Below are 24,252 nucleotides of genomic sequence, written 5' to 3'. Positions count from 1 at the left end.
AAACCATGCAGTCAATTTGTATTTCTTTACTCTCCCCTTGTTACACAAGACAGTGCAACATTTGTGTTTTTTACGACCTCATTGTTATCTTTTTAGGATAATCATGAGTTACTAACAAATAATCTATTCATTTAACGATGTGACTGGCAACATTGGTGCGACCTGAACTGGGCAAGATGGCTGTTGGGGGTGGAGGTATTTTTATCGGCAGTTTATAAAAAATTAACCAAGTCAGGAAGTTTAAAGGGGAACTCAAGTAAAAAAATCAAAACAAGTAAAACAGTATGTTCTCTGCTGCTAATATAAGCACGTTATTCTGATAAGCATTTTGTTTGAGAAATATCTTTTTTTTTATACTGTCATGACTTTTAAATATAAGAGAAGTTGGGAAACACTCAGTTCGTTGCATTTTATGACATACAGTGGATACGTTTATTGCATTGTTTCGGTGTAAATTGTCGTAATGAGTGGCTGGAATAAATATACAAATAAAAGAATAATAATTGAAATATCTAAACTTGAATACCTGCACCAACACTGGGAATCACTGCTTTGCGTACTAAATTCAAGTTTTTTTGTCAGCCTCCTCCCCGATGTTGGTGTTATGTTTTGAATGTCTTAACTGGATTATTACAGGGCTCCTGTGTATAATTCTAACTGTTTGGGATCATTAGCGACTGAGTGAGATGATTTTGGAGGTGGTCGGTTCTTGTTGGCGGTGACTCGGCTTCTCTGGGCGGACGCTTCGACCCTTAACCACCGCCTCTTTCTCCAACTACACTAGGATAGCCTTCCTTTAGTCTTAACATTATTTGGGGGAAGTACCAAACTCAGCGGCGCGAAACAAAACAACCATGAGGAGTTTATCTAACCCGAGATGACAGAAAATCGACATTTGTGCCTGGAAACTTCCAAAAAAGAAACTTGTTTTCGGAGTTCCACCTCCCCTCCTCTCTCCCCGTAGGATTTGATTCAAAGGCGACAAGCAAGATGGCCGCCGACTCCTTGCAGGTAGGAAAAAGTTGACAACTGTTGACGAAAAAGTAAAATAAGTTATCGGGGATACGGACGGAAAATCCAGAGGCAACGTTTGACCTCACAAGCTACAAAGCCAAAAAGTTTTTAGTGTGTGGTGCGCCTGCAGAAGTTTGTCTTGTGCTGGGGGATGATCTTTGGATTTGAGGCCTGGGAAACAATTATCCAAACTTTAGTACGAATCCATAAAATGCACCACGTTTTTTGAAACCAGTGACGTGACATATCACAGCCACGATTTTCACTGGATCACTACTTCCGCTCCAGTGGTGATTCAATGTGAGCGTGCAGGGATGTTGCTAACTTAAATGTTTTCATCACTATTTGCTATATTTAGCATGATTGACAGTATCGTCCACTTGTCTTTGCCACGCAAATTGTACACAGCACATGGACGTGTCACTTGTGAGATCGTCATTACGTCCTTCCAGTGTGGTTAAACATTCACTTAAAGTAATAATTTTAATATTGAGCCATGTTTGATCGTCGTATTTGCCATAGTTACACTGGTGATAATTTCGTGAACTGGTCTTATCTTTTCCACTAAATCGTACACAACACATGTACATATCACTTGTCGACAGGTCACTACGGCGATCGAACCTCTGTTTACGTGATTTTGCCAACCTAAACGACACGTTTTATCTTCCGCATTTGCTAGATTTTGTATATAACTTGCGTTGCACTTGACTTTTCTTTGCAATGTAAATCGTGCACACCACATGGGCATGTTGCCTGGAAAGTTGTCACAGCAACACGCAGGCTGCACATTAAAAAGTACACATTGTTGCCTCTTTTACACATTGCAGCTTTCGTTAAACAAAAGCCATGAGTCACGACTGAATGTGGTTTCACTTGAGTGACGTCACTCGAGGTGACTTTGCCGGAATGATCAACTGCAGCTGTCGCATATCAATAAAAGATGATATATCGAATTCTAGAGAGAGATGATCTGTGTTTTTATTTCTGTGCGGTTCATAAAATCGGGGGATCTTGTTAATATTTGTCAAATTCAGGCACATGAAAAGCCCACTGAGATGCTTCTGTAGTGACTTGACTTGACCGAAGGTGTTAGGAGACCACTGAGTTGTTGCCATGACTGTTTCATAGTAATACTCAAAATGGACATCCCCCCCCCTTCCTCCCCGATGATATGTGAACGAGTCTTAACCATGATCTATGAATTAATGTTCTGTTTGTGGAGTTTACCTGTGCTCCAAGCAACTATGATGCCATTTTCGGTAAGCAGCAAGAGCCAAAATGGCTGCCCCCTTTGAGATAAATAAAGACGGCTGGATTTTTGCTGCTTAACTCATGTTCTACAAACATAATTTCAAGTGTTTAGATTAGGGGGGGGGGGCGTGTAAAACATTTTATTGTAAAGGAAAATGTTTTGGTGGACTTCCCCTTTAAGGCTACTGTTGACAGAAACTGGGTCAACAGGTGGTGGTGGTGGGTTCGTGTGACTGTAACATATTCTGGGTGTTAACCTATCTCCTGTTTGGACTTTACTTAGATAAATAAACAACTACAGACTATAAAGTAACAATATATTTTTTGGTCAATGAGACCATATACAATACCCGTTTTGATATACAAGTGATACCTCCGCTTACGAACTTAATTGGTTCCCAGAAAATGTGTAAGGCGAAAAGTTCGTCGGCCAAACATTTTTTTTAACTTTGTTACTTCCGGATTGAGTGAACATTGGCGCGTGTGACTGCCGCTGCTCACCCGGCGAAAAATATTCTGTGACTGAAAAGTGTCCTTGAGAGTTTCGAAAGGCGCTTATAAATGAAATGAAATGAACCATTAAAAATTAGAATAATCTGTTCCCAGGTCCACATAAAACATAATTTTCTACTAAATAAGCCTTAAATTACACAAAATATACATTATTTTATGTATAATAAATGTGCTATTGTATTGTAATTAAAGAAATAAACGGTACTGTATAATAAAGTGGTTTTATTTACCTTTGTGATGGTAGTTGTCAATGGATGAGGAACTTCCAGGTTGCCTCTTGATGATATCCGAGTGAAGTTGCTGTGCTTTGTTGGTGATAATACCCTCACTCACAATGTCCCCTGCTCGCTGCTTTTTCTTAATCCAAATCAACAGAAGTTTTTCAACCTCTTCAATTGCCTGAGACTGTTGCTTAGACAACACAGAAACACCTTTAGCCACACGTAGCAATGGTCGATTTAGCATACTGGTGGTGGGATGCAAAGTCACACAAACGCACACCTCGTTGGTGTTTCTTGATGATCTCCTTCTGCTCGACTGTAATTTTGTTTTGTGTCCTCTTCGGCTGAACATTAGCCTGTGGTGGGGTCTTTTTCGGTCCCATAATAGCAAAGTATCCTTGATTAAAAAAACCACGTATGCACTCAAGGAAAGGGGTGATTAAAATTAGTCCGCCAGCCACCGTGGCGCTCCGTGTGGTTTGGTTCGTTTGCCGAAAACTAGATCATATGCAAAAGTCCGTAAGCTAAATCGTTCGTAAGCTGAGGTATCCCTGTACATATTTTTTTAAAACCACACCTTTCTTGAGTTTCATTCCAATTTCACATTTGAGCAACAACTTGTCATGAGTGACATTTTAACACCCGGCGATGTGTTTTTCAAATTCTCTCACCACATATTTGACTTTAATATCGCCTGTAACACAAGGCAGATGATATACAGTACAACGTCTCTGTCTGAACATACATATCTTTGTGTTTTGTGGCCATACGAGAGCTGACCGTAGGATGGAAGGCGCTTCAGATACGGATCATGCAGAAGGGAAAGTGAGCGAAGCAGGAGCAGGATAATGGCCTTGACTTTTCCATTGTACTATTGTTTCAATGAAGCATTTGTTGTTGAACTTTGAAATATGCAGATTTTATGAACAACTTGATCTTGGACCTGATATGGTCCAGTCTCTTCTCATGTGCTTTAAAAGATCTGTCAAAGCTGGACAGACATGTAGCAGTTGTTGACCTTTTTTAAGAGCGCAATCGTTCAGTTTACCCTTGGTGGTTGCCTGCGGGTCAGTTGTAGCTGTATATTTTCAACAGCTGCTACCGCATGTGGCTTGGTATTGTTTTCACCATGTGCGTGCGCTGATAGACTCCCAACAGTGACTCTTTGTGATTTGTGTATATATGCGTGTGTGTATATTGAGCCCCTAGAAATGCATTAAACACAATGACATATGCTTTTGTGGGGGTTTTATAACCTTCATTTCTTTGGATGTGAATATTTTGCAGATGTTTTTGAATATGTTTGGTTTGCCAATTCAGAGCAATTTGCAAAATCATTTGGGGATATTATACGTGCATGAACATAACAAACGTCAATGGCAGAGTGGTCATAATTATGTGATTATAAATAACAATACGAATGAACATGGTGTCCTCGTTTGGGATCCTATTATATATATATCCTTTTTGCAAATTTCCCCATTGTGGGACGATTATTATTATTATTATTATTATTATTATTATTATTATTATTATTATTATTAAAGGTTTTCTGATTCTGATTAGTTATTTTGTTAAAAATAAATTAACACAAGGGGTGGCCCAGTAGTCTAGTGGTTAGCATGCCGTCTTCACAGTGCAGAGGTCGTGAGTTCAAGACCCGGTCCGGCCTCCCTGTGTGGAGTTTGCGTATTCTCTCCGAGTCCGCGTGGGTTTTCTCCGGGTCCTCTGATTTCCTCCTACATTCCAAAAAAATACACGGCAGGCTGATTGAATAGTCTAAATTGTCCCAAGGTGTGAGTGTGAGAGCGAATGGTTGTTTGTCTCTATGTGCCGTGCAATTGGCTGGCAACCAATTCAGGGTGTCCCCCGCCTGATGCCCAAAGACAGCTGGGTTAGGCTCCAGTGCCCTCCGCGACCCTAACGCGTTACCGCGATCTGGAATATGGATGGGAATGAACACCATCTTAAAGGGGAAGTCAACCTCAGCAACAGATATCTGATGTCCAGCGGTGCCGCAACACATGTACACTTTCACAAGACTCAGTCATTTGCGGTATTCCATATCCGTTGCGACTATGTTGGATTGCATGCAAATATCAGGGGATAAGTTTCATCGAGAAAAGTTTTAAATGGATGAATTTGCAAATCGTAAGCTGCGCCTATGTGGCGAATGACTCGACGATTGTGTTCAATTGTATTGATGAGTATCCCGCGCAGCCAAAGGCCCATTGCTCAGTCCTACTTGTTTTGAATAAGCAACTTTCATTTGTGCTGTGCTTTGAACGGTGCTCTTATCACCAGAGTGAGTTGTTATTGTCTGGGTGTTGTTTATAATGTTTGTTCCTCTGCCGTAGCGCACCGGCGTGGGGAGGTCATGATGGATGACCAATGTTAGGTTTTTAACTTGGGTTAATTTTAGACACCGGAGTGAGATTAGGTCCCATTGCGGCGCTGCTATGACCTCACCGAGTGAGAAGCTAATCGGGATTTGGCCGTCTCCGCTCAGACGGTTTATCTTCCCCAGTTTATGTCACCGGCCGAGAGCGAGAGAGCCAAAATGAGACGAGAGGAGAAAATCCGGTGGCGCGAATGAATGACAGTGGCTTTGAATGGAGCCTCTGATTGCGGGGAGCTGCGCTTTTTAATCGACTGTCTTCTTCACGCATCGCGATGGCCGAACTTCAGTGGGGCTTTTTTGACGACCGGTTAACTTGTCCAAACCTGACTGGGATGGTTTGGTCAGCCGATCTCGAGATGGAATTGGCTGAAGCTGATGATATTATGGTAAGGTTACAACATTTGAACAAATGTCCATTTGGGCAAGCTAGAGATGTCCCGACCACATATACATGTACAAGTATTTATTTATTTATTTATTTATTTATTTATTTATTTATTTATTAAAATCACCCAAGTACAAATCGGAGTGCTTTGAATCCTGATCTGGTACTTAGTTAATAAGTCAAGAAAAAAAGCATTGTTCCTCAAATTTGTCTTTCATAATTTAGATAGATATTTTTCTTTTCTGCACCTCTAGAAGAGTACATGATCATTAATGTGAGAGTGCATGATCTACCCATTTATTTATTTATTTGTTTGTTTGTTTATCTTATTTATTTATCTAATTTTATTAATCTCTTATTGTATTTATTTTATTCTATTTATTTGTTCATCCATTCATCTGTCCATTCATTTGTGTTTTTATGTATTTATTTATAGTTTTTAATAATAATAATAATGTGTTTTCAAAGTGGATAAAGACTACATGTCAGTGAGTATGATAGTGTCTGTCCATATGTGTTGCTCCACCATTTGATTCCAATTATGTGTTGCGTATGGCGTTTTGGATTGTTGGCATTGAACTTATTGGGATCACCATGGTAAATGGACATAACTATCGACACCACAGGGGAAAGCATTTATTTAAAACACGCAATTAAAATATTTTTGTTGTTTATTTTGATATTAAACCTGAGCTTGGGGTAGCTTTGAATAACATGAACACTTTTTTCGCCTCTTTTTGAAGTAAGGTGAGCTCACTGCCACCATACAGCTGTTGTGTCTCAATTTTTTTTCCTTGCAAATCAAAGGATCGCATCTCAATGCACCCCTTTAAATTAATTATTCAGTTAAGTTGAGTCAGTTAGGGTTGGAAATATTCCAGAGTTTTCTTTCCGTCAGGTTAATTAATTCACTGTCGTTTTTACATTTGGTTATAGCACTTTGTGTCCAAATTTCAGCGGCCACATTTCGCATATTTATGGTTCTACTGTATTTAATTCCTCTAATATTTGAAACACTACTTCAATTGGGTAGAACGGGCTAATTCTCAAATCAGTCATGAGTGAAAATAAGCCTTTTTTGCAGCCTCGGAATTATGGGATCGGCTTGGGGCACGTCACCGCTGTTTTTCACGATGACCTCCGACATTAGAAAGGAAAGGCCTCCTAATCCTTCTTTCGCCGTCGCGGAGGCATCCAGAATAGTCGCCGGCGACTGAAAACGCTCATTTGACAGCAGAATATTCATGTTTGACGGTTATGGAGGCATGAGCCTCAAGTTTGATCAGATACATGCTCGTTGGCCTTTTTCACAATTCTTTCTCCTTCACAACGTCTTATCTAAAAAAAAAAGTGTTTGGAGCGAGTACCATATTTTCCGCACTACAAAGTCTCATCAAAAGCTGAAAGCTGAAGCTTGAAATGCACCATCCATTCAAGGTGCGCCTTATAGTACGGAAAATACGGTACTTGTATGTTTGAGTCGCTGCAGTTAGAACTGGTTATAGTACGGGGGTAAAAAAAAACAAAAAAAAACTAAACGAGGCAACTCGTATAATATGCACTCCCCACATGGCAAATATGTCCTTTTCCCGAATGTCACAGCCTGGCAAACAGCCCCGTGACGAGTACTTGGGCTAATCCCCGCATCTCATTGTTAAATTTACACCTGCGAGCCGGCTCGCACGGCAATTGTGTAACTAGCCAACTTGAGGGGGAAAATGGCGAATTGTTCAGCTTTGACTGCTTATTTTAGCAGAAGGGGGGTGTTAAAAACATTCCAAATGTCTTTTATTTCTATTTTCTTGGCTATTTTTTTTCCCTTGTATGTCAACATCTCTCAGTTCAATTTGTGCATTCGCCACTGTCTGTTTCCTCCGCTACTATTTTAACCTTGCAAAACTAAAACCCTTGCGCTAATGAATCGATGGATTTATTGCCACTCACGTCCTTTTCCTCCCTCCTGTGGTAGGGGGATGCCAGGGGCCACCTGGTGTCCGAGCGGCTGGGCCTTGGCAACAATCTGGACCTGTCGGACACCATGGTCCAACAGAAACTGGAAGAGATCAAGGAGCAGATTCGGCGCGAGATTCGAAAGGAGCTTAAGATCAAAGAAGGGGCGGAGAACCTGCGCAAGGTACTCTTCCAAGTCACCGGCAACGACTGATACATCGACCCGTAACACAACTAAAAGTATTAGTTGGCAAATTAGGTTTTCAGGATGTAGTGGATTTTGCCATTCTGCCCATTATTGTAAAAAGTACCAAAAAAAATGGCAACACATGGGCATGCTAATTGAAGACTTTAGGATAAAAATAAATTCACTTATCAAGGTTATCACTGCACATCCTCAAATTTCAAATATCCGCAACTCTCTGTGACTGTGTTCGTGTATATGAGACATGTACTCTTCCTAACTCTCCTCAGGTCACAACGGACAAGAAGAGCCTGGCTTATGTCGACAACATGCTGAAAAAATCGAATAAGAAGGTTGAGGAACTTCACCAGGAACTACAGGAGCTCAACGCCCATATTGTGGTGAAAGACCCAGAAGAACTTCAAGGTAATGAAAAGAGTGTTCTATCTCTCGGGAAATAACTACAGACGTTCCCCTACTTGTGAACATTTGAATTACGAACGGTACATCCGAACATTTTTGTAGTAACATATGTAGCATTCTCTCCAGTTGTACATGTCTTCATAGAGCATATACAGTAAAGTCTCGTTATATCGATATTCAAGGGAGTCCGAAAAAATATCGATATAACCGGGACTATCGATATATCCGACCCTGTTTGCATGTAATTTTCTCCGTGCGTGCATAGAAATAGTATCGATATAACCGGGACTATCGATATATCCGATATCGATATAACGAGACTTTACTGTATTTTATTAAATGTTTATTCTTCAATACAAACCAATACAGATTACTTATACAAGCCTAAAACATACTTATATAAATCTTAAACGTACTTATATAATACTTAAACATACATTCCATCCAAAATATAGCACTGAAGCAACTTAAAAACAAATTCACCTTACGAACGACCGTTTGGAACACAGGCACATTCAGAGCAGCTCCTGTCATGTTTTATATGTTTTCTTTTTGGGGACCAGGTTTTTTTGTCCCCATACGTCAAATGGTCAAGATGTGACTGTGTAAACCGTTTTTGTGTCCCCACAACCACACAGAAACAAGAGCACACACACACACACACACACACACACACACACACACACACACACACACACACACACACACACACACACACACACACACACACACACACACACATGCACACACACAATACATTTCATTTGTAAGCGCCTTTCAAAACTCTCTAGGTCACTTTACAGTCACTGGATCAGTTTTTTTGTGGGTGAGCAGCGGCAGCCACATGCGTCAGTGATGACCATTGAAATGCGTTTAGAAATAAATCATCACTTATTTTAATTTAATCTGATTTTTTTAATGTATTTATCTAATCATTTAACAACATAATCGATTCATTTTAAGTGACTGCAAAATAAGAAAAGTCCATATGCTCACCAGCTCTGTCCAAAATGTGCAAAATACATCTAATTATTTCTGCAGCTTTTTGAGTTTATATGAGGTGCCCCTGAACAACTGTGTGGGGCTGGGAGGTACCGTATTTTCCGGTTTATAAAGTGCACCCAAAAGCCTTGATTTTCTTCAAAAGATGAAGGTGTGCCTTATATGTGAAGTAATATTGAGCCACGCCAGGTCTGGCAACGACTGTCACCAGCCACCGACTCCATTTTCCCCTGTAGAAAAAATAGTGTGTAACCCCAGTTTTACTGTAGTGCCTTATAATGTGGTGTGCCTTATATTTGGAAAACTTTCATATATTTATGTATTATACAGTAAAGTTTCGTTATATCGATATTCTCGGGAGTCGGAAAAAAATATCGATATAACTGGACTATCGATATACCCGATCCTGCGGGCATGTAATTTTCTCCTTGAGTTCATAGAAATAGTATCGTAATAAGCAGTACTATCGATATACCCGATATCGATATAACGAGACTTCACTGTATTTGGAAAACTCTTTTCATTCATTGAAGGTGTTCCTTATAGTCCGGTGCGCCTTATATTTAGAACAATTTTGAAAAGCCACCATTCATTGGGCCTGCGCCTTACACTCCGGAAAATAGGGAAATTGTTTTTTTTTTTTTTTTTTTTTTTTAATCCAATATTTGAGCCCCTTGCTCGGATATCTCTCCGAATGCTGACCGCATTTGAGTCCATTCTATATGCATGTCTCTAAAATAACTAATGAATTAATGAATCATGATTCCCACTTGAATTATTTTAGTACTATTTCTTTATTGATAAAGATTTAAGCGTACTGAATTATGAGTGTGACGTTCCTTGTTTAAAAAATGCAAAAATTCTTATTTATTTAATTTTTGGGGGGTGAGGTGCAGGGCTGGAAAGGAGTTTCTATTGATTTCAATATCGAAAGATGTTTTGAGATATAAGGGTGGTCGTGTCACAAATGAAGCACCCCTATTTTTGTTTTTCTGTCGTTTACACAACGTGCTTCAACTTATCTTACGACTGTCGCAATTCTTATTTCATTCCCAAACAAAATGTCCCTCATTACCGGGTACTTGAACGGCAAGTATCACACAATAGGTACTTCTAGCGTCGTTGTGTCAGAACATGGCGAAGTCAACCTCAGCACATCCCCCCTCGGGCTTCAGAGGTGATTCACTCTCGAGAGAGAGACTGACATTGTCACATTCCACATTCCACCGACAGTCACGATGAGATGATGATTTGTTCACCTCCGAGTTGTTGAAACCTTGAAAGCTGTTTGCCGTGCCTCTGTCGACAACCGCCAAAGAGTATTAGGCCAGCAGAACCTTCAGATTGTTGTCCGCAGGTGAGCGATCGCTTTGAAAGAAAGTGAGGGAATGGTGTTTGTCTGACACCCGATGATGTTGACAATCCTCCAGCAGCTTGAGTTGACGTTAGGAAGTAAATAAACCAGGCCTGTTTTTTTTATTGGGGGCGGGGGAGGTTAAGGGGAGGCAACGTTGACTATGTGAATGCTTATCTTGCGCGGGAACACGTTTTAGCCCCGATTGTGCAACCCCTTGTCCTTTCAACAAGGTCTTTCTTTCTTTCGGTGTGACACGTCACCCCCGGGAATGTCGCTGACGACGGCGTAATGATGGGAGAGCTGGGAACTGTGTCCGTCTCCGTCTACGCAGTCATGGGACGCCAACGTCTTGATTGGCGGTCAACTCTTGAATGGCGTTTGTTTACCTAAATGAATCAGAAACGGCTCTTGTAGACTCAACAAGGAGCCCAAATGGGTGTGTTTTGTTGCTTGGCAAAGCTGAGGATTTAGGTCACAAACAGGGTCACTATTGGCATTCACGGCATACGTCAGCCCCCTTTTTTCCAAAATAGTTCAAGCTGTGATGTCATCATTGTTGGGGGATCATTCCTTCCCACTTTCTCTTTGCATTCCCATCAGAAAACGGGGGGGGGGGGGGGGGGGGGGGGTTACCCTTGTCAGCTTTCCAGCGATGACATCACCCCCTCAGCTATTCAGGAGCTGAACCGGGAGGAGGAAATTCTCAACTTGATTTAGCCTTGACCAAATCCACCCTACCTCCATGCCCAAAGAGAGAAAAAACAAACACCCACGTTTGAGCTTGGAGCTTTGCTTCTGCACATTCTTGTCAGGTTTTTGGCATTTGCCTTCAAGCCATCACACCAATTTAGTGTTGGCTGACTTTGCGCTGTTCGACCGTGTGGTTTGGTGTTCATCTGCTGAAAACTCCTCCGCCAGCCACCGTGGCGCTGTGTGGTTTGGTTCGTCCGCCGAAAACTAGTTTGTTAGCCAAAACTATTTGCTCGCGAATTTAATGTTCGTGAAGCGAAATGTTCGTGAGCTAAAGCGTTCGTAAACTGAGGTATCACTGTATTTTAAAACATTTTCCATACCGGATTATAAGCCGCGTGGTCGGCTTTTGAAAACATTTCTTTTAGGTGCGTCTTATACTGCAGAAAAAACAGTGAGTAATTAGTTGGCTAAATAGTGAATTAAAAACATTGTCCCGCTGACGTTACTGTTTATGACATATTTTGTTATATTGAAATTGGTCTTCTGAATGATATACATCTCAATGTTATTACAGCGGTGTGATCTTTCTTCCTCAAACAAATAAAGTCCTGTTATAACTAATAAAACTCTGCTGACCTTCCTGAAGCTGCCACCTGACAGGTTTTCTGTTAGAAACCTTATAAGTAATTATGCCGGGCTACGGGATTGTTTAGCTAACCTCAACACGGCCACATTCTAAAAATAGAAGATACAAACACAGTTCAGTTTCAAGTCTATTTGTGACAAACTCCAGCGGAAAATCGTATTCCGCAGCAATGCTTGTCTGCCAAATGGCCTAATTCCTATTTTGGTCTCTTCCCACTGACCCCTCAGAATGCCCCCTGACCCCCGATACCCCAAACAGCGAGAGCCGAATGTGCACAAGCAGCAGCCGCCTTGCCGCCCTGAAAAGGCAAAACGACATCGAGCTCAAGGTCAAACAAGGAGCAGAGAATATGATTCAGATGTACTCCAACGGGCCGTCCAAGGTAGGTTCCGTCAATACCCAACGCTGCCTTAAAATGGTACACGATTGATTGATGCCTGACAGAAAATAGGAAATATCCCTTTCAGACTCAAACCTCACATTATTGGTGAACGACGTTTGCTTGTTTTTAGATCTGTACTGAAGATTTCAAATACGGCGGCACCTCTACTTTTCAACTTACAAAACATCTCGAGCGGAAAATTTTTAAGATATGAAAGGCAAAAAAAAATACAATGCGGCCCGGTACTCGCATCTCCGAGTTTCCTGAATGCAACAAATGTGCAGCCACTCTGCCATTGGCTTAAAAATAAATACAAAACACTTCACGTTGCAGGGGTGGGGGGGTTCCATTTGAAGCTTCGGTCAGCTCTCTGGCAATGTTTGTCCCTCCTACGAGAGAGCACCATTTACCTTTTGTACAGCCGCCCCCATTTCAAGCTCAGATAACTCCAGACCCATATAACTTAGGAATGAACTCTTTTTCTGATGAAAGAAGATAGTCTAAGGTTTCTTACGCTGAATCGAATGTTTATGTAGTCCTAAAACTCAATATTCTGTGGGACTGCCCCTGTAGTGGACACATATTTGCACATCGTCTGGCAGTGAATGAGTTAAAAGTTCTGCCTGACGTAGCTCTCCAAATAATTCATTGCTCTCGATTTCCCGGGGTCCGGATTTTTAGCGAAATTCAAAACAACATATTCAATCTCAGGTGCTTTCTTTACGCTACTGCTATTTGCAGCCACCCTTGTTGTTGTTGACCATTGCTTCTGTCGACACTTTGTGAAACACACCCAAAGCGCCCCCTGCTGGCCAAGAGGTCAATCCATTCCAAGATTTTATGAATAGGCATTCAATAGTTGTGGGGAAGTAGCCGAATTGGCCGAGTATTACAACGCATTCATGAAAAGCTATTTTTAACCACCGCCTACTCTGATGTCTGTGACTTTACGAGGTCACCCTGTTTTGTCGGCAGCCTGACAGACAGACAGGAAGGAGCACAGAGCCAGCTTCCACTTGGAAATAGTGCTGTCATGATATTAGAGAGGAAATTCCTGTTGGAGAGAGTCCTTTTCCCGACAGGCGCCCCATCGGTGACCTGTGAGTTAAGTTCAGAGGAATTCTAAAACGCTTTTGTGTGTTTTCTAAGAAAGGCCGGCGATTACGCACACAGTGACACACCCGTGTCGGCAAAGTGACATTTACCGGTGATCACAGATCACAGACAGTCGAACAGATTCCTTTTTTTTCTCTTTCTCCCCGGTGCAGTTTGATTAATTAGTCTCCTTCCAAAAGCAGGTCCTTCCGACGGAGACGAACAGTCTTTTTTTTTTTTTTGCTCTTAGGATCGCAAGCTGCTGGCAACGGCGCAGCAGTTGCTTCAGGACAGCAAGATGAAGATCGAGTTCATCAGAATGCAGATCCTCAAGGCGAGCCAGGCCAACGAGTTGAGCTTTGAGAACCATGACGTGATTGGTAATGATTGTGTCAAAAGATTTAGTCGTAACGATTAAAACAAAACTGTAACATCTTCATTGTCCACAAGACAAGCCCATCATAAGCCCTTTGGACCTTCGGGTGGAGGAATTATGTCACCATGCCAGGATCGAGTCCGCCGTGGCCGAAGGAGCCAAGAACGTTATGAAACTCCTTGGCACAGGAAAAGTCACAGAAAAGAGAGCACATTTAGAGGTACAATGTGATATTTCCAGATCGTCAATCGTTCAAAGTACTGTTCATTATAAATGACAAAAATAAACAATCTGCTTTCATTCTTCGTGGTTTTAGAACCATAGCCAAAAGCCATTGCTCTTCATTCTTCTCTTACCGGATGAATCTTCACATTGCTTCCTTTTCTCCTCCCCGATTTAGGCTCAGGCCCGCTTTAACGAATCCAGCCAGAAGCTTGACCTCCTCCGCTATTCCCTTGAGCAGCGCCTCAGCGAGCTACCGAAAAACCATCCGCGCAACAGCAGCATCGCGGAGGAGCTGTCGCTTTTATCCACACCGGTCCTCAGCCCACGATCCAGCATCATCTCCACGCAGAACCAATACAGCACGGTGACCAAGCCCGCCGCGCTAACAGGTACCGCGGGACATGGTTTTGATTCCAAAGTGGTTTGGGTTTTGAACATTTCGGAGGTCTGACAAAATCGAGGCCCCATTTCAGTGTCCTTGAGGGTTATCAAAGCGCTTATGAATGAAATTGGATTGGATTAGCTTTTATTAGTCTCTCAGTGGTGAAATTTACATTTCACAGCAGCAAAGTGATGAAAGTAAGAGAAAGGGAAAGGAAGAAGTCAAAAAACAAAATATAGGACCTATTGTAAAGGCAGCCACGCTCACGGCGCCATCTTGAAGTAAAAAAAAAAAAAAAAAAAAAACGAAATAACAAAATATGACAATCATTCAATCTCAAGCACTTTTTGCACCCTCTTGTATGAAGCAGTTGTAGATGAAAGAGAAGAGGATCAAAGCGTCTTTTTCACCAGTGGATCGGGGACATGGTGAAATGTGCACGTATGCTAAAAGCTAAATGTTGAAAGCAAACACGAAGCCGTAGTATCCATTGACGAAAAGAGATTGTCTCAATTCTCCTATCCCACGTAAATATACTTCAATTCCAAGCCACGACAGTTCCACATTCATCGGCGCTGTGCGCTGACGCTCCTTCTTTCTCATCGCGGGCTCCTCAAACCATAAATGTATTATTATTATTATTATCTATATACAAGTGCTGAAATCGCCTCTCCAAAAAAAAGCAAACAATAGTAGCACATTAGATGCAAATGTTTTATGGTCCAAAGTTAAATATAACTGATCAATAGTAATACTGAATGAACAAAATAACAAATGAATGAATGAATGAATTTTAAAAATTATTCCTGCTCCACCAGGCACCTTAGACGTCAGGCTCATGGGCTGTCAAGACCTACTGGAAAACGTTCCCGGCCGCTCCAAAGCAGCATCTGTCCCTCTGCCTGGCTGGAGCCCCAGTGAAACGCGTTCGTCCTTCATCAGCAGAGCCAACCGAAACCGCAGCCTCAGTTCACGGAATGTGACAAAAAGCGAGGAGCTCTCGAGTAAGTCCGTGAAATCGGGTAGATGATGACACGTAGCGATAGAGGGAATTGGCGTCATATTTTCACTTGTGAGGGCCACAATTTATGACTTTTAATCGATTAGCCAGCTACCAATCTCATTGACACCCACGTCACTCACCTGTATCTTTTATATCAATGCACTCAAAGTCAGACATACTCTCTTTCCAGGATTGTTTTTAATGTATTTATTTTGAACACTGCTGTGTGGTTCTTAATTAACTCATTCACTGCCATTCATGAATTTATTCTGTAATTGAAAATGTGACAGAGCGCCATTCCCGAATTAGTTTGGGTTTTGTTTTTCCTTGCTTGGGTGCCGATAAAGCGATGTCCAGACCTCTGGAATGTTTTTTTATCTTCCACAAGGGGGCAGCATTTCTCTTTTTTTCCATGTTAGCGCTTTGTTCCATCTTCCGTTGTTGTTAAAGTGCTATATAAACCAATATGTATGCATTGCATTGTATTTTGGACAGCCACCCCGATGTCAAGCTCATATAACTCCAGACCCATATACTTTAGGAATTAACTCTTTTTTCTGATGAAAGAAGAGCGTCTAAGGTTTCTTACGCTGTACTGATTGTTTATGTAGTCCTAACACTCAATATCCTGTGGGTCCTGGAATTCAAATGACAATGACAAAAGCCCTGGCACTGCAGTGGATACTTGTTTTCACATGCCTGGCAGTGAATCAGTTAAAAAAAGCAAAAAAGTAAACTCACAAGTAGTGGGTGTGTTTCCCCAGATGAGATTAGTGCAGTTTTGAAGTTGGACAACACGGTTGTGGGTCAAACCAGCTGGAGGCCGGTCAGTAACCAATCTTGGGACCACAAGTTTACATTGGAGCTGGACCGGGTAACAAACGCAAACATGTTCATCGCTGCTTTTGGATGATGGGTGGCCAATATGCCCTAAATATTTTGCTTTGTGACCTCTCGCTGTGCCTTTCCAGTCTCGCGAGCTGGAGATCTCAGTCTACTGGCGTGACTGGCGCTCACTTTGCGCGGTCAAATTCCTGCGTCTTGAGGACTTCCTGGACAACCAGCGTCACGGGATGTGTTTGTACCTGGAGCCACAAGGCATGCTCTTTGCTGAGGTTTGTGCACAAAATTACGATCAAATTTCTTTCTAAAAATATTGCTGGACATAACGAAAAAAGGTTTTCATGATCATGTGTCTTATCTAGGTCACGTTTTTTAATCCCGTCATCGAGAGACGACCCAAGTTGCAAAGACAAAAGAAGATTTTCTCAAAGCAGCAAGGTGAGTCGGCCAAGTTTCACTTTTTTTTTCGGAAAGGAATTGAAGCCTCATTTTATTCCCGAGCATTGATTGGCCACTTGTATCCAGGTAAGACTTTCCTGCGAGCCCCTCAAATGAACATCAACATCGCCACATGGGGCCGCCTGGTGAGAAGAGCCATTCCGACTGTGAGCACCAACTCCTTCAGTCCACAGGCGGCTGAAACCGGGTCCAGCAGCATCCCGGGTTCACCCACATCCAGCGGGTAAGTGAAGGCATCGTCTCCCGCCATCCCACAATCTTCCCCCTCAAGCTGACTTTGACCATTTCTGATCTGGATTCCTTCCACAGCGATCCACTGGTGACCAAGCTGGACTTTGACAGGGAGGTGACCCCAGGACCCAAGTTCTACCCCACGCCCGACAGCATACGAGAAACACCGGAGCCCCACGACATGCTTCCCGACAAGGAAGAAGTGCAGGTATCGGACCACCGGGAGTTTTTGATTTACATTTTTGACTTGAGCTGTCAGAATCGCTGACTAATTCCATTTCACGTGCAGCCTTTCGGTTCATCCCTCCAAGATGCGCTCGCCTCGTTCGACTTCTTGAACAAGAGGAACAGTGTGACGGTGAAGCCCGATCTAGACCTGGTGGCAGAGACGGAGCTTCACCATCCGGACTTGGAGCTCACGGCTTTCCCAAAAGATGCAGAAATAAGGTAGATCTGGAATTTCTGGGTTTGAAATTCTAAATATTTTTGTTTCTACAGACAGTCGTTCGTAAGGTGAATTTGGTTGTAAGTTACTTCAGTGCTATATTTTGTATGGAATGTATGTAAGTCAAACACTGAACGGGGAAGTATACACAGAGTCATAAAATAAATTCCCACCTACTGTAGTATGGCGACATATATCATTGGGTCTTCAGTAAGCCATTACTGAAACTACTGGCACGTCATTACTGAATGACGTGCCAGCAGCCATTACTTTTTGTTATGCATCGCATCCTCCTGGAGCGTTAATTGGGAAGAGAGATTTCCTCCCCTCCCACATAGTCTACACAGCCAATGGTAAGCAAGCTTGGCGGATCGGGCCCTGAAATCGTTGGCAACACTTGCTGATTAGTCAGCCTTGGTGTCCGTCACGTAAACATCCAGCCCTTGAAACCTCTAACGTGTCTGTGTGCGTGAAGCAATGTATGCAGCCAATCGCAAACGAGCTTCGGCGGAAAAAGGTGTGCAATACAAAATCTAACTTACAGCATCCATGTCCAAACTTTTTTTGACATACACGCAAACATGTTTGTATGTTCTGCTGTTCGTAACTCGAATGTTCGTAAGTCGAGGAGCGTCTGTACTGTAGTGACATTCGCTGCCATTTGAGGCATTTTTTTTATATTTAGGTTTAAAAAAAATCAGCGATGCATCAAGGGCCGCGATAATCGAACCGTGAAGTAGCAAGAGATTACTGTCATGATTCAGTAGTTTTTAAACCTGCAGTCAAGAAAGACTGTTATGGTGGTTTACATACGACAATTTGACATTTTGGTTCGGACTTTAGCAAACACCTTGAAACTCGACATACTTGATTTGCTTTTCCGGGCCGAATAAAAGAATGCGGCGGGCCAGATCTGGCCCCCGGACCTTGACCTTGACACCAGTGCTGGTGTGTGAACAGCACCCCCTGGTGGTCGGTGTTGTAATAATGCTGCTTCAAATCTATTTTACAGGGAGGAGGAGCAGTTTCACTTCAGTCTCAAAGACTTCAAATGTGTTGCAGTACTTGGACGCGGCCACTTTGGAAAGGTGACTTTCATGTCATTAATGAACCGTAAATAATAATAATAATCAGAATTATAATACATTTTATTTCTAAGCGACAACATCGTGGTATAGAGTTATTTAACCATCCCTACTAATTGTGTTCCATAGTTTAAAGGCCTTTCTGGATTTTGCAGGTGTTGTTAGCCGAGTATAAAAGCACAGGCGAAATGTTTGCCATAAAAGCTCTGAAGAAAGGTGACATTGTGGCACGCGACGAAGTTGACAGGTAACGGCCAACATACACCGAAACCTCCTCCATGCTAAAAGACCGCTGACCTCCTCATCTTCTTCTTCTTCCAGTCTAATGTGCGAGAAGCGGATCTTTGAGACGGTCAACAGCGTCCGCCATCCGTTCCTGGTCAACTTGTTTGCGTGCTTCCAGACGCAGGAACATGTGTGTTTTGTCATGGAATACGCGGCGGGGGGCGATTTGATGATGCACATTCACGCCGACGTCTTCTCCGAACCGCGGGCCATGTAAGTAAACTCCATGTGGACACATGAAATGGAAAGTACCGTAGTTTCCGGTGTATAAGGCGCACCCAAAAGCTTTGATTTTCTTGAAAAGATGACCCTGCGTCTTATATGCAGGTGTGCCTTATATGTGAAGTCTTATTGAGCCACAACGGGTCTCGCAACGACTGTCAGCAGCCATGACTCCATTCCGCACCCCCACCCCATAGAAGTAGTGCATAACCTCAGCCTCGACTGTAGCGCTTTATAAAGTGGTGTGCCTTATATTTGGAAAACTTTTATATATTTTTATATTGTATTTGGAAAACTTTTCATTCATTGAATGTGCGCCTGATAGTCCTTATATATGAAAAAAAACACCATTCCTTGGGGAGTGCATCTTAGACTCTGGAAAATACAGTAAACAAACAAGCAAATAAAATAAATATTATATTTGGGAATTTTTTTATATATTATATTTGGAAAACGTTTTTCATTCATTAAAGGTGCCTTATAGTCTGGTGCGCCTTATATATGGAAAAGGGTTGAAAATACACCATTCCTTTGAGGTGCGCCTTATACTCTGGTGCGCCTTATACACCGAAAAATACGTTAACTTAAAGGACAACCGACACCATTTTTTAGTTTCCTAACTGACACCAGAAAAACGTTTTATAGCATCTAAAATACCCAAAACACGCATTCTGATATTTTTAGTCAAATGCAAAACACCAATAAAAATGACTTAGTGTGCCAAAACTGCCACTTCGGAACTGGGGATTTTCAGAAAGTCCAGCCCCCAGTTCGTGACGTCACGCCAAGACATCTTGCTTTGCTCAAAAATCATCTTGCCTTGCTTCGGAAAATATGCTTTCTTGTTACTCATCCAGTTATGAATATGATTCAAATAGTTCTGAAGAGGAAAGCATAAATATTTGCAATCGATTAAAGAAGTCCTTCCGTACCAATTCGAGCCGTCTGGACTTCAATGTAGTGCCCAGAAAATGCACAAGATGGCGCCCAAGCTCCGTTGGAAATGGGCTGATTTGTCTGCTTGGAATTTGTGTCTACTTCTATATGGTGTTACCGCAATTGGTGCGATACACAACGACTCACCATCGCGTTATTTCTGTGTTTTTGCCTTCTAATTTCGCCATCAACATGGATCAACGCGATGTTTTCAGACCAAACAAAGTACCCAAAATGCATTGTGTGTCGCTTTCTCGGTCAGGGGCGTTCCTGACGTGACGTCACATCAGGCATCGTCATCAACGTGAAAACAAGACTTCCTGAATATTCAGCGAGACTCTTAAAACGTACAATATAGCTATATGCGGTGGAATCTTTGTAAAATACGCTCAGTAGAAGTCATTTGAAGTGATTTTATAAATTATGGACACAACTTGTCCGGAGGTGTCGGTTGTCCTTTCACAGTGTAGTTAATTCAAGTAAATGAGTTTTGTTTTTGTTTTTTTTTCCTACAGATTTTACGCGGCCTGTGTCGTGTTGGGATTACAGTATTTACATGACCACAAAATTGTGTACAGGTGAGCCCTTTGGTTGTGTTTCGGAGGGTGGGGGTGTTGTTGAGAAGATGACTGTGAATGTGTTTGTTTATTGGGCAGAGACCTGAAACTGGACAACCTGCTCCTGGACACTGAAGGTTATGTGAAGATTGCCGATTTCGGCCTTTGCAAAGAAGGTGAAGTGAAATGAAATGGAAGCGTGTGTTAAGTAGGCGGGGGAGGGGGCATTTAAAGATTCGTATGTGATCTAACACGAACTGCCACAATGACAAAAATAAAAAATAAAAGCCTTCGTCCTGTAATGCTCTCACTTGCCACAGTATGGCGCCAAAATCTCAGCTAAATAGAAAAGTAGTAATTATTGACTCATGTTTATACAATGTTTCAACGGTACTCAGGAATGGGCTTCAGGGACAGAACCAGCACTTTCTGCGGAACACCGGAGTTCCTGGCCCCTGAGGTCTTGACTGAAACGTCGTACACCCGTGCTGTGGACTGGTGGGGATTGGGCGTGCTCATTTTCGAGATGCTGGTGGGTGAGGTGAGTGTGTATCCTTGCATTTGGTCACCGCGCTTCACTTGATGTCGTCGCCTTCTTCACAGCGTCTCGATGTGATCTCCTTTCAGTCGCCTTTCCCCGGCGATGACGAGGAGGAGGTGTTTGACAGCATCGTCAACGACGAAGTCCGCTACCCAAGATTCCTTTCCACGGAAGCCATTTCCATCATGAGGAGGGTATGTTAGTAAACCAATTAGTTTTGGAAAATTTTCTTCATATTTCTTCTTATCTACTGACGTGTGTGTTCAGCTTTTAAGAAGAAGCCCCGAGCGTCGTCTTGGAGCAGGCGAAAGAGACGCAGAGGAAGTCAAGAAACACTTATTCTTCAGGGTAAGGACCGCAATTCAAATGCATCAATGCCTCTTTTGGAATTAAGTGCACTCAAAAAAAATCTGTCTTGAATCAACCACTCACGGCTTCATCCCGAATCACTATTTGACTCATTCACTGTCCGGCGATGTGCAGAAATGTGTCCATTCCAGTGCTAGGGCGTTTTTGTCATTTTCACTCAAATTGCAGGGCCCACGGAATATTGAGTTTTAGGACTACTTAAACATTCAATTCAGCGTAAGAAACCTTAGACTCGCTTCTTTTATCAGAAAAAAATGGACTCTTGTACTGTAAATATGTTTTGAGGCAATACAGCTACATACAGTGATACCTTGGCTTACGACCTTAATTGGTCCCCAGACAGTGTGTAAGGCGAAAAGTGTGTAGGCCAAAAATTAATTCCCCATAAGAAACTATTAAAATTAGAATAATCTGTTCACAGGTCCCCATAAAACATATTTTTTTACTTTCTAATTTTCTAACCTTCTTTAACCATCTTGAGGAATAATCCCTTGTGGGTGCTTTCTGTGCGATAATTGTATCTAGTTCCTCATCAATTGTGTTCTGTTTAGCTGGGTTGATAGCTTTTTGCACCAAGTGTACAGATGGCTTGTGCGGGTTTTTGTGGAGCCTGATTGATGGGATATTTTAACCTTGCAGTCTACACTCTGACTTTGAACTATCAAAGTTGAAACTCTCACTGTCGTTCGTCTGCCTGTCCCTTTTAATGTTGAACCCCCCCCCCCCCCTTCACTGCTGCGGTTTTGATCAATCACGTGGCTTTAATCGAAGACTGGGGGTGGGAAATAGAGGACAAAAACAGTCGGCTCTCATTTTGTTGTTCGAAGAACGGGCTTGTTCGCGAACGACACATCACTCATTGAGGCAGCTCCATGTATGAAAAAAAGTTCATATGCCAAGGTAAAGTTCGTCTGCCAAGGTAAAATTTTCATAAATTTCACGTTCGTAAACCAAAAAGTTAGTAAGCCAAGGGGTTTGTGAACCGTATATCAATATACCTTTTCTTGATATTTGCACTATGTAGTTTTTTTACGAAACAGTTTTGCACTTTTACAGTATACATCTCAGGCTGCTGACATTTTTACTATGCTTAGAATATCTTGGTTTCTTTATCCTTTTACCCCACCCCATCCCCTTTCAAATTGCTGCTGTGGACTACAAATTTCCCCATTGTGGGACGATTAAAGGTTTTCTGATTCTGAAAAGTTCATTTCTAGCTGATTTGGTTCTGGAGGTACCGGCTGTTAAGATCAAGTGGTTAAGATCAACTTGTCCGGAGGCGTCGGTTGTCCTTTAAGCAACTTTGATGGACTTTGTGGAGTGATCTATGACCACGTTATACAAATCTGAATGCTCTCTTGTTCTCCATGTGTGCGTACAGAACATGGACTGGAACGGCCTCCTGTCCAAGAAAGTAAAGCCCCCATTTGTGCCGACCATCCAGGGCGCAAACGACGTCAGCAATTTTGACGATGAATTCACCTCAGAGGCACCCATCCTGACCCCACCCAGAGAGCCGCGGGTGCTGAACTCAGACGAGCAGAACATGTTTTCCGACTTTGATTACATCGCCGACTGGTGTTAGCGCCATACGTGACAACGCCGCTCGCAACTTTTCTACACAGGAAAAAAAAAGGTTTGGGGGATCGGAGATGGTTCCTTGAGGAATCCCACCTTGAAAAAAAAAACATTAAATCATGAAGATTTTTGGGGGGAATGACAAAAAAAACTAAAGGAGGGTGGAGCATGCTGTCTGACCACTGAGAATGTTTTTCATACGGACTCCGAGACTGGAGACGGCAATCCCGATCAGTCACTGACACTCATTTGTGTTTTTGTTTCCGTTTTATTTTGTTTTGAATATGTACAGTTTCTTCAGTCAAATATTTTACTGCGCCATTTTCATGCTCAAGAATTATGATCTTTCTTGAAATAGGCATTCAGTCAATGTTTAAAAAAATGCTTAAAATATCACTGAAGCCCAACAATACATCTTGACTACTATTTTTTTTTGTCCACTTGAATTTTTCTTTTTCATACATACTCACCCCTGAATTCAGCAGTGTCCATCCAGTGTTATGACTCATACAATAAAATAAAATCCAGTTTTGGAATTAAAGGATGATAAACCTTCAGTCCAGTAGTTCTCCGAAATACATTGCAATAAATTGTCACAGTATAAAAAGTACATATAAACTGGAATGAACAAATTACTCTTCCCTACGCTAAACTTTGGACTAGTTAAAAGCTCTGACATAATTGATGTATTTTCACATAAATCTGTCATAATGTGATTCTACAAATTTTTTGAAAAAAAAAAAACTATTTTTAGAGAAAATAATACTGTATTTTACAGAATAAAAATGTCGGGAATAAAAAAAAGTTGGAATAGTGGTTTTTAAATGAAAATGTTTTAATATGACATTCTTGTTTAACTTGTATTTTATAGAGCATTACAACTTTGTATCAGGAAAATATGACGATATAGTATTCTCACAAGATCACAATTTTTAATCCCTGCAAAATGTTGTGTTTTTTGGAAAATTCTGTAGGGGAAAAAATTGCAAGTCCATTGATGATTCATTTGGATTGTGATTGGACGTTAAACATGAGTTAGCTGATTTTGCTATTAGGCTAATGTTCTCTTTTTGTAAAGATTGCAACTTTATGATCACCCCCGTTTCAAAAAAGAAATCTATCATTGTAACGAATACTCCATGCCTTTTTCCCCCCTCAAAAACAGACCCCTCCCGACAGCTCCCGATGGCATTTA

General features: G+C 41.8%; 1 protein-coding gene across 2 annotated transcripts; it reads left to right on the top strand.

Moving 5' to 3' along the window:
- The first annotated feature begins 748 nt into the window (after positions 1-748).
- Positions 749-23,485, top strand: pkn2a (protein kinase N2a). 2 transcript variants are annotated; one of them, XM_089008392.1, is made up of 23 exons: positions 749-1,011; positions 7,758-7,922; positions 8,213-8,348; positions 12,271-12,425; positions 13,771-13,900; positions 13,971-14,116; positions 14,297-14,510; positions 15,322-15,507; positions 16,271-16,380; positions 16,478-16,621; positions 16,712-16,787; positions 16,875-17,031; positions 17,118-17,247; positions 17,329-17,486; positions 18,497-18,572; positions 18,725-18,816; positions 18,891-19,067; positions 20,528-20,590; positions 20,669-20,745; positions 20,968-21,110; positions 21,197-21,304; positions 21,378-21,458; positions 22,861-23,485. In XM_089008392.1, exons 1-23 carry the CDS (start codon positions 991-993, stop codon positions 23,062-23,064), a joined length of 2,949 nt encoding a protein of 982 aa, XP_088864518.1. In that variant the 5' UTR covers positions 749-990; the 3' UTR covers positions 23,065-23,485. The 2 variants fall into 2 exon arrangements, with proteins under 2 accessions (XP_088864518.1, XP_088864517.1); XM_089008391.1 differs by lacking the exon at positions 749-1,011 and adding an exon at positions 5,542-5,789.
- Positions 23,486-24,252: the final 767 nt, after the last annotated feature.

The sequence above is a fragment of the Hippocampus bargibanti genome, linkage group LG11 (genome assembly GCF_051943395.1).
Source record: "Hippocampus bargibanti isolate YZ-2025 linkage group LG11, ASM5194339v1, whole genome shotgun sequence".
In the NCBI taxonomy this organism is placed as follows: domain Eukaryota; kingdom Metazoa; phylum Chordata; class Actinopteri; order Syngnathiformes; family Syngnathidae; genus Hippocampus; species Hippocampus bargibanti.
This window is presented reverse-complemented; position numbering and strand designations above follow the sequence as displayed.